The sequence below is a fragment of the Pholcus phalangioides genome, unplaced genomic scaffold, assembly GCF_987345545.1.
Source record: "Pholcus phalangioides strain wild (caught in Gottingen) unplaced genomic scaffold, Ppha-v1.0 ptg000004l_1, whole genome shotgun sequence".
NCBI lineage: Eukaryota > Metazoa > Arthropoda > Arachnida > Araneae > Pholcidae > Pholcus > Pholcus phalangioides.
The window spans coordinates 49,385,767-49,395,577 of record NW_028301597.1 but is presented as its reverse complement, the minus strand read 5'-3'; the positions used below and the strand labels follow the sequence as shown (position 1 = coordinate 49,395,577).

The following is a 9,811-nucleotide window of genomic DNA, read 5'->3' as shown; positions in this document are numbered from 1 at the left end:
GGGTTACTGAACGGATCTGTAAATAAGCAATGGGTCACTTAAGTGGTGATCTGAGAATATACTGCGGGATACTTACGCCACGTGAAAATGTGCCCTGCGTAGCTTGGATGATCTGCCACTGAACCGCGGGTCCTTGAGTGGTCTGTAAATGTGCAGCGGGCTACTTGAGTGGAGTGGGAACTGCGCCCCAAGCCGCTTGAGTGTTCTGGCGCTGCATCGCGGGTCACTCAAGTGGTCTGTAAATATACCGTGGGTGACTTAGGTGATCTGTAAATGTGCTGCGGGCCGCTTGAGTGTTCTAGAACTGTGCCGCAGGTTAAGTTATCAGTAAATATGCCGCGTCGCGGGTCACTCGAGTGATCAGGAAATGTCCCGCATTTCACTGAAGTAATCTGTAGATGTCCCCCAATAATCCCCAATAATCTTCAACCCCCCCCCCCAATAATCTTCTCCGCATCATCATTATCGTCATGATGTTAACAGAACAATGGTTAAATGGTCACCAATCACTGCACATATCGATTCCAGTCGAGACTTCAGAGAGAAACATTCCTCGTGTGAAGAAAATAATAAAGATAAAATAAATTTTATTTTTCTATCGAAATATTAACGGTACATAAATAAAACGGTGTTGTAATAATAGTTAATGGAACTTTTCTATAATAAAGCTTAAAATTAGTCTTGTGTTAATGACTTCTTCCTGAACTGCGCATGTGCAACACTGATTACAATTCACCCATCATCGAGAGGAATAAAATTCACGTATGTACAGTTTCATCAGAATGAGCTTCGCTGAACCAAACAAACAAATGTCCGTCTCGACACAGTTTTTCTTGGAACACATAGTACGTGTTTCGAGGAGAGATACTTCAGTCTTTCACACTGGGGGTCCATACTACATGGCAATGTACAGGGTGTCCCGTAAATACGTTAAATAGTTTAGAAATTTATAAAAATTGGAGGGATTGGTATAGCATTTGAATGCGGTTTGCGGGAAAGTTATTCTCGTAAAGGAGATTTTTTTCCAAATTTTGTTCAAATTTTTTCTCGATAGAGGGTGCTGCATGAAAACAAATAGCAGTTTTCTGTCCTGAGCTTTTCTTCAATCTCTTGCGTGTCCGAAACGTTGATGAAGCCTCAACTGGCGATTCATGGCTGACAGGGGTGGCTTCAGAGCCGACCTTAGGGGGTGTTAGACACCGGGCCCCCGCGCTTTGTAAGGTCCCGCACTCACCTTAAACTAAGGGAGGTTTCACCAATTCTTAAATTACTTGATGCATTAGTTTTCAATCTAATTCTCATCAATTATAGAATTTCTTTATACCGTCAATTCTGAATTTTCATCTATTGCGGAATTATTAGTTTCATTAACTCATAATTTTCATGAATATTATTGAATTATTTCAATGAGTTTTCATCAATTCTGGAAGTATTTCTTTCATTGTTTCTGGATTTTTTTTTCACCTTGTTTGCGATTTTTCATTGATTCTAAAGAATTTTTTCTTCTTCCATTAATTTTGAATTTTCATCAACTCTGGAATAATTTTGTTCAATTACTTCCAATTCATCATTTCTAAAATTTTAGTATCTGGGTTTTTCTCTCTCATTAATTTAAAATTACCTTCACACCGTTGAATTTTTTCCATTTTTTGTGTTGATTTACATTTAATTGTGTGCTTAAAATTTTTTGTACGGATATTTTTCAACAGTCCTGTATATTCTGCAATGCTGGATGCCGATTCCCCCTGTCCTAGAAAATATATAAAATAAGATGGAGGGGAAGGGAGGGTTCTAAATATTTTTTGGCGTCCCGAAATTGTTGAGACGCACCTGGTTCCTGCGTCTGGTAAGGGTGGTCCTGGATGGCTTAACCAAGGGTGTAGAGGGGGGGGGGCGGTACGGTGCGCCAAGGCGGCAGACAGGCTGAAACGTAAGCTTTAGTTAGACAACAAAATTTCGTATTTTGAATAAATTCACCGAATTCCTTCAATTTTTATGAATTTCTAAACTATTTACGAATTTATGGGGCACCCGGTATTTTTTCGAAAAGGACAGTAGCGAATCAAAGACTTTGCTTGCGGCCGTTTTCAGTACCTAAAGCTGTGGGATCGCCTCGTCGATTGGGCCTGTCTAATCGGCATGGGAGGGTACACTATTTCCCGGTTGTCCGTCTTCCCGAACCATTTGACGGGCGAGTACGACTCCGGTTGTGGATCGTACCGAGATGAGGTCGTGAAAGGCGAATTCCAGTCTGGCCCGTACCGGAACGACGAGCTCCGCCCGATTCCCGTCGCCGGTTGGAGGTGGTGGTGATTCCACTGTGGTTCGCAGAGCGACGAGGCGTCGTAAAGGTAGTCGTAGCGCCCTGGTCTGGACACGAAGGAGGTGTCCGGCTGGCAGGCAGTCGCGTCGTTTCCGGTGTCGTCGCTACTGTCGTTGCCGAATCTCCTCCGGATCACGATCAGTAGATAAACGTTGACGGCCACCGAGATGAAGAGTCCTATCACCAGCGAAGTCCCAGCGACTAGGTATTCCATCGGGATTTTCGTATTCCGCGGTGCTGGCGGTGCTTCCACTTTCGGAACCTGGAGCGTGTTTGAAGGTATTATTTCTTCTTCTATGATACCCTGACCTAAAGAAGAAAGGTACAAAAGAAATTTCAAGTTGATTCTGCTGAAGATCGTTCACAGAAATCACATCAATTACATTGGTCAACAATTTTGAACTTTTTTTTCTTTTACAACACGAGTGAAATAAGTTTCTCTAGACCAGCGGTTCTCAGCTGGTGATCCGCGGAACCCCAAGGGCTTCGTGTGCACCTCCCAGGGGCTCCGCGGCGACTAGAGGAAAATAAAATGAGTAGTATGGGCCCCGGTCCACCGCCGGAAGTGACGTCACACTTCCGGTGGTGAGATATAGTACGAGGTGTCTTATCGCACTTCCGGTGTCTTATCTCTTTTCCGGTGTTAAGTGGCAGCTGTTGTTAATTAAATGACTTCCGGTGTTGAGATATAGTACGAGGTGTCTTATCTCTTTTCCGGTGTTAAGTGGCAGCTGTTGTTAATTAAATGACTTCCGGTGTTGAGATATAGTACGAGATGTCTTATCTCTTTTCCGGTCATTAAGTGACAGCTGCTGTTAATTAAGCGACTTCCGGTGTTTATCAAGTGACTTCTGTTGTCTATTAGGTGACCTACGCTGTTTATCGCTACAGAATGCCGACATCCGGTGTTTATTAAGTGACATCTGTTGTTCGTTAAGCGACTTCCGGTGTTTTTCAAGTGACCTCTGTTGTCTATTAGGTGACCTACGCTGTTTATCTCTACAGAATGCCAACATCCGGTCATTAAGTGACATCTGCTTTCGATTAAGAGACTTCCGGTGTCTTATCTCTACAGAATGACGACATCCGGTGTTTATTAAGTGAGATCTGTTGTTAATTATCCGACTTCCGGTGTCTTATCTCTACAGACACCTATATACTTCCGGACCTACCATCGTATAAATAGCGCGGTCTGTGAGAGAGAGATACCATTAGCTTTTTCTTCACCGTTCTAGCTTGTTCGCTTTCTCTCATCGACTTCATCATTCTTTCGACTCTGAGCAAGATGGAAAATCGTAATGTAAGTACATATATATTCATCAATTCTAAATGTGCAGATATCGTGTTTTAATGTAGCGTATTAAATTTATGTTTTTTTTCCAGAATGTTTTCGACGTGGAATCTGTTTTTGACAACAATTCATTGCCTGATGGTATCGATTGGGACGAGGTAACTTTATTTAATTCATATATTTAAAAGATTCACCTAGTATTTAACACTGATTTTTATACTTATGACAGTGCTGTATTTTTTCTAGAATTCTAATCTGTTTGGATCGGATTTTACCATGGACGAAGCAGAACTGATACTCACCGAAAACCCGTTCTTGGAAGAAATAGATATGAACCAAGCTGAGAAGGTTAGTTTCAGTTGTCTTATGGCTTTTTCTTTTTCATTAGTTTCTTCCTCATATATGTACATACATATATTCTAACATTTATTCTCTCTAACAGGACCCCGTGGATCAGATAGGTCAAGGAATGGATCCTGGCGAGGGTACATCAAGACAAAATACTGTAAGTTTTCTTGAAATAGAACATGTTTATTACTGATTATTTGACTGTTACCCACAAAACACTTGTTTTCTTCACATATTCTAACATTTATTCTCTCTCTAACAGGAACCCGAGGATCAGATAGGTCAAGTAAGGGACCCTGGCGAAGGTACATCGAGACAAAATGCAGTAAGTTTTCTTGAAATAGAGCTTGTTTATTTCTGATTATTTGACTGTTACCCCACAAAACTAATTTTCGTTTTTTCTCTTACAGAACACGAAGCCATACGTGTTGCAGGAAAAGTCCCGCAAGAAAAATTTCCGCTTTAATGCGGAACAGATCACCTTCACTGCTCGAATACGAACGGAGGCGTTGGTGGACCCGTCAACTCGTTTAATAGCTGCTGTGGCATTTTTGCGAGCGTTGTTGAGGCAACTGATAGACGAGGCAACTAGCGGGTTGCACCCCGAGGACCGAATACGGTATGTATTTGTTGGATATTTAGGGACTGGATATTCAAAGTGACGAATTATTTGGAATAATTGATTATTTTCTCCTTTTTTCAGAATCGTCATGACATCCGACAATTTGGACCGGCCAATCTCTACATCACTTGTTCCAGTGGCTTCGCTCACGATAGAGTCGCTGTTGGCAGTAATAATGAAAGTGCTGCAGAGTAAAAACTCCATACCTCTGGACGACCCTTCTCTAAGGTTTGACGTTATCACAGTCAGATTACCACGGGGAGGGGGTGCACCAAGACGCAAGATCGTCAATATAACGTCTGACCGGTTGACAAAGATGTCAATCATACGTACGCCCGAAGACGGACTCTGTTGTGCCAGGGCGATAGTTATAGGTAAAGCCATCCTAGACAAGCATCCGAAGCTCTCGACGGTAAAAGACGGGCGCAAGAATATACAGAGGGAGATGGCTTTGGAGCTGTATAGAGAGGCCGGAGTACACGAAGGTCCTTGTGGTTTTGATGCAATCGCCAAATTTGCCGAGGTCCTGGACGTGCAGATATTTGTCAAGTCCTCCGAAGAATTTTACCAGGTAATTTATCATCACCGAGAATTATACTAATATTATACTATTCAATGTAATATATGTTCTTATATAATTTCTTACTAAAACGTCTTTTTATGTAGGTGGTGTTCAAGACGGCCAAAAAGGACAAAAAAATATTTTTGTTGCTTCATGGAGGGCACTACGATCTGATAACATCTCCCAAGGGCTTTCACGCATCGAAATTCTACTGTCCGGACTGTGACAAAGCTTATGATCACGTTCAAAAACACAAATGTGCTACGAGATGCAACACCTGCTTCAGCGATGAATGCATCCTCGTCCACCCACAATTATGCAGGGATTGCCATAGGACATGTAGATCCGCCGACTGCTACGCAAGGCACAAGAGTCTTGAAGGCAAGAGCAAAACTTTCTGCCAACAATTCTACGAGTGCCCGTCCTGCAAGAAGTTTCTCGTGGAAAAAGAGCGGCCTCGAGGAAAACACGTCTGCGGAGAAAAATATTGCAGCAACTGCAAAGTTTTCCATCATGACGAACGGCACCTATGCTCTCTCAAGAAGAAGACGGTGAAGGCCCCCACCGACAAGCTCATCTTCTTCGATTTTGAGACAGACCAGTCAACAGGGGAGCATATTGTCAACTTTGCAGTTGCTCAATATGCGAACGGCCAAGAGACGGTCTTCAGTGGCTACAACACCATCAACGACTTCTGCGCATGGCTGTTCCGCAAGGAACACAGAGGATACACCGCAATCGCCCACAACATGAAGGGATTCGATGGCCAGTTCCTGCTCAAGTAAGTTTTTTACCACTATTCGAAAATGTTTACATAAATACCATGTTACTGTTTTTTATATGTATTGTTTTTTTCTTTGTAGATATCTCCTAGAGCAAGGAGTAAAACCTTCAATTGTGCCGTGCGGATCAAAGATTATGGCTTTGCGGCTGGACACCCTAAAAATCCGGGTTATAGACAGCCTCAACTTTCTCCCGATGGCTTTGGCCAAACTACCAAAGACTTTCGGTCTAGAAGAGTTGAAGAAAGGTTTCTTTCCTCATCTCTTCAACAGACCAGAAAATCAGGATTACGATGGAGCCCTTCCGGAGAAAGCTTTCTATAACCCGGAAACATTCAGCGCCGATATGAAGGCGAAATTCGATGGCTGGTATAAGCAGAGAAAAAACGGGAAATTCGTGTTCAAACACGAAATGTACGAATACTGCAAGTAAGTCCTTTTCTATATTATAATATGTTTTATTTATTGTTCTATTATTTCTTCACTGTACTTAAATTTTTTTATTTTTTTAGGTCAGACGTCGATATTCTTCGACGGTGCTGCTTGCAGTTTCGTGAGGAATTCCTGGAGCTAACCGGTGTCGACCCATTCCAATACCTCACCATAGCCTCGGCCTGTATGGCAACGTACAGGTCGAAGTACATTGAGGTGGGGTCAATTGGGATGGTGCCCGTCAACGGTTACGTTAATCAAACCAACAGCAGCCGCCTTAGTATCGAATGGTTGTCATACCTGGGTGAGAAGAACAACCTAAAAATTCACCATTCCAGAAACGGGACTGGAGAAAAAAGAGTGCTTGGTCTCAGCGTGGACGGTTTCTGTACCGAAACAAACACGGTGTATCTGTTTCACGGTAATTACTTTGCAGATTTTATTTTCAAAACTTTTTTCTCTAATTATTATTATTTTTTTCATGTTTCATGTTTCTTTTTTTTCTTTTCAGGATGCTATTGGCACGGCTGCCCGCAGTGCTTCGATAGGGACCTGGTGAATCCCAGCACGCAGACATACATGTGGGAACTCCACAAGAAAACATCAGAACAAGAGCAGAAAATCCGTCAAGGCGGATACAGGCTTGAAGTCATGTGGGAGCATGACTTCAATGCCATGAAGAAAACGGACGGGGGTCTGAAAAGTTTCTTGTTGGATTTCCACTATGTCGACAGGTTGGCACCCAGAGATGCATTTTATGGTGGTAGAACCAATGCCATCAAGCTGTTCTACCAAGGAACAGCAAAATACATTGACTTCACGTCATTATACCCGTGGGTCAATAAATACTGCAGGTAAGTACTTTAAATATTATTTATAAGTTATTATGACCATCACATGTATGAAATGTTTTTAAATGAATTTTCCTTTCATTTGTAGATATCCGGTTGGCCACCCCCGGATAATTACGGAGAACTTTGGGGAGCTGGGGTCGTATTTTGGTATCATAAAATGCAAAGTACAGCCACCAAGAGGACTATATCTGCCCGTACTCCCATACAGGTAAATGGAATGATTTTTTTTCTTATTATTTGTTTTCACATATCATTATAACAGGTACTAATGAGTTTCATTTTTTCTAGATCCGGCGGAAAGCTGACTTTTCCCCTATGTCGTTCGTGTGTGGAAACACTGTCTAACGAATGCCACCACAACGACGAGGAAAGGTGTATTACGGGAACATGGGTTACAGAAGAGCTCAAGAAGGCAGTTGAAAAAGGCTACGTCGTGATGAAAATTTACGAGGTATTTTTTAATCTCATCACTTTAATCTCATCACTTTATTACTCTAGCAATATATTGTGTAGTCATATGTTTTAACTTCTTTTCTAGGTTTATCATTTCGAAGACTCTCGGGAAGGTCTTTTTGCCCCCTACATAAACGCCTTCCTGAAAATCAAGCAGGAGTCCTCGGGTTGGCCGTCTAACTGCGTCACGAATGAGCAGAAAAACTCATACGTGAAGCAATATGACCAGGTTGAAGGAATCCAGTTGGAGCCAGGAAACATTAATATTAACCCCGGACGTCGACAGGTGGCGAAGCTATGTCTGAATAGGTAGCTATCAATTTTTCAACATCTTTATGTATTTTTTAAATATTCTGCTTTTTTAAGATAGAGTAAAACAAACTATTCTTTTTTTCAGCTTCTGGGGTCGCTGGGGTATGCAGGAGAATAAGTCGCAGTTGTCGTACTTGACTAAAGCCTCCGATTTTTATAAGATGATGAATGATCCTGCGATAGAGGTACTTTTTTAATAATTATTATGTGCTATGATTCTTCATAAAATATTTAACATATTCACATTTGATTTCATCAAACTAAAAAAATATTTTTGTTTTTGCAGGTCAAGGACTTGTATCTGCCAACTGAGAACGTTGCTGCAGTTGAATGGCAGTACAAGTCGGATTTCATACCCCAGACCGACAGGACCAATGTTTTCCTGGCTGCCTTTACAACAGCGTGGGCTCGCTTGAAGCTATACTCGGAGATGGAGAAACTAGGCGATGCCTTGTTGTATTTTGACACGGACTCGTAAGTATCTATAAATTTTTATGAAACTAATTTTATGTGAGAATTTCTTGCATTTGATTTTTCTTTTATATTTGAATTTTCTTTTATTTATTTGATTTTTCTATTATTTCAGAATCATCTATGCTAGCGATGGTGGCAATGACCCGCCATTGGGAGATTTCCTGGGACAGTTTACAGATGAGCTCGATGGTCATGTGATTACCGAATTTGTGTCAGGTACCTTTTTCAATGTATTATTTTTCAACGAAAATTCTCATTATTTCATCAACGAAAATTCCCATTATTTTATCAACAAAAATTCTCATTATTTTATCAGCGGAAAATTTATTCTTATTACTTTTATAACAACAGGTGGAGCCAAAAACTATGCCTACAGGAGATCTGACGGTAAAACGTACTGCAAGATTCGCGGCTTCACCCTAAACTTCAAGAATTCGGAAGTTCTCAACTTCGACACTATGAAGGCTCTAGTACAGTCAATGGATTTCTCCACGAAGGTCGTCATTCAAGACAAATACAAAATTACAAGAGAGGTGAAAAGGAGGCGTGTCACAACCCGAGTAGAAGAGAAGAAATACGGCATCGTATATGACAAGAGGGTTCTTCTGCCTGATTTTACAACATTACCTTATGGGTACTAATTTTTTTTCTGATTATCGCAATAACGGCGAAGACCTCTACTCTAATGAATAAATTTTTTATTGTTTGTTATAGATTTGTTTCTCTCGTTCTTGTGTTATTTTGGTATTTAATGTTATGCAAACAGAAATATCTGTCATTTACGATGGAGGAGTTGAAGCTTAAACATCCTTTTGGATGTATAGTGTCTGGACCGACTTCTTCGGGAAAAACCCGTTTTGTTTCGAGACTCATAGCCGAAAAAATTATTGATCCATTTCCTACGGAAATTGTCTGGTTCTATGGTATTTATCAATCGTTTTATGAACAGATTTCAGGTGTCAAATTCGTAGAAGGTTTACCTACAGATTACGAGTCTTACATCGGTTCACGAACGCTATTCGTTATCGATGATCTGATGTCAGAGCTAGGCAATGACAGGCGATTAACTAATTTGTTTATTCGCGGAAGCCACCACAGAAACCTTTCTGTGATATTCATCGTTCAAAATTTCTTTCATAAAGGTAGTCAGATGCGAGAAATATCTTTGAATGCACATTATCTGGTCTTGTTCAAAAATCCGAGAGATAGAAGCCAAGTTCAACATTTAGCTAGGCAGATGTATCCGGGTAGACAGGCATTTTTTCAAGAGGTTTTTAATGATGCCTGCAAACCCGCTTACGGCTACCTGTTGATAGACTTGAAACCGAATACGGAAGAACAATTAAGACTGAGAACCG

At 41.2% G+C, this 9,811-nt stretch overlaps 3 protein-coding genes across 5 annotated transcripts in view; 2 read left to right on the top strand and 1 right to left on the bottom strand.

Annotated features, from left to right (window-relative positions):
• Window positions 1–605: 605 nt before the first annotated feature.
• Window positions 606–9,811, bottom strand: part of LOC149087779 (uncharacterized) — a 227,873-nt gene continuing 218,667 nt past the window's right edge. The window contains exon 10 of the mRNA XM_089231704.1: window positions 606–2,632. Coding sequence (XP_089087830.1) covers window positions 2,088–2,632 — 545 coding nt within the window. The 3' untranslated portion in view covers window positions 606–2,087. The remainder of the gene's footprint in view (window positions 2,633–9,811) is intronic.
• Window positions 5,308–7,643, top strand: LOC149087787 (uncharacterized). Of its 2 annotated transcripts, XM_089231698.1 has the most exons (4): window positions 5,308–6,357; window positions 6,441–6,781; window positions 6,872–7,214; window positions 7,300–7,643. In XM_089231698.1, the coding sequence occupies exons 1-4, from the start codon at window positions 5,909–5,911 to the stop codon at window positions 7,424–7,426; spliced, it is 1,260 nt and encodes a 419-aa protein (XP_089087824.1). In that variant the 5' UTR covers window positions 5,308–5,908; the 3' UTR covers window positions 7,427–7,643. The 2 variants fall into 2 exon arrangements, with proteins under 2 accessions (XP_089087824.1, XP_089087823.1); XM_089231697.1 differs by having other exon boundaries at window positions 6,441–7,214.
• Window positions 7,740–9,122, top strand: LOC149087786 (uncharacterized). Of its 2 annotated transcripts, XM_089231694.1 has the most exons (5): window positions 7,740–7,976; window positions 8,065–8,164; window positions 8,266–8,453; window positions 8,566–8,669; window positions 8,805–9,122. In XM_089231694.1, the coding sequence occupies exons 2-5, from the start codon at window positions 8,084–8,086 to the stop codon at window positions 9,092–9,094; spliced, it is 663 nt and encodes a 220-aa protein (XP_089087820.1). In that variant the 5' UTR covers window positions 7,740–7,976; window positions 8,065–8,083; the 3' UTR covers window positions 9,095–9,122. The 2 variants fall into 2 exon arrangements, with proteins under 2 accessions (XP_089087820.1, XP_089087821.1); XM_089231695.1 differs by having other exon boundaries at window positions 7,740–8,164.

What these genes read in the sequence shown, in the direction of transcription:
- LOC149087787 (XM_089231697.1), top strand. Translation starts at nt 5,909, where the DNA reads ATGGCCAGTTCCTGCTCAAGTAAGTTTTTTACCACTATTCGAAAATGT. An exon ending in GAAATGTACGAATACTGCAA is followed by an intron (nt 6,358 to 6,440) that starts GTAAGTCCTTTT and finishes TTATTTTTTTAG; the next exon opens with GTCAGACGTCGATATTCTTC. An exon ending in TGGGTCAATAAATACTGCAG is followed by an intron (nt 7,215 to 7,299) that starts GTAAGTACTTTA and finishes TTTCATTTGTAG; the next exon opens with ATATCCGGTTGGCCACCCCC.
- LOC149087786 (XM_089231694.1), top strand. Translation starts at nt 8,084, where the DNA reads ATGCAGGAGAATAAGTCGCAGTTGTCGTACTTGACTAAAGCCTCCGAT. An exon ending in TGAATGATCCTGCGATAGAG is followed by an intron (nt 8,165 to 8,265) that starts GTACTTTTTTAA and finishes TTGTTTTTGCAG; the next exon opens with GTCAAGGACTTGTATCTGCC. An exon ending in GATTACCGAATTTGTGTCAG is followed by an intron (nt 8,670 to 8,804) that starts GTACCTTTTTCA and finishes TTATAACAACAG; the next exon opens with GTGGAGCCAAAAACTATGCC.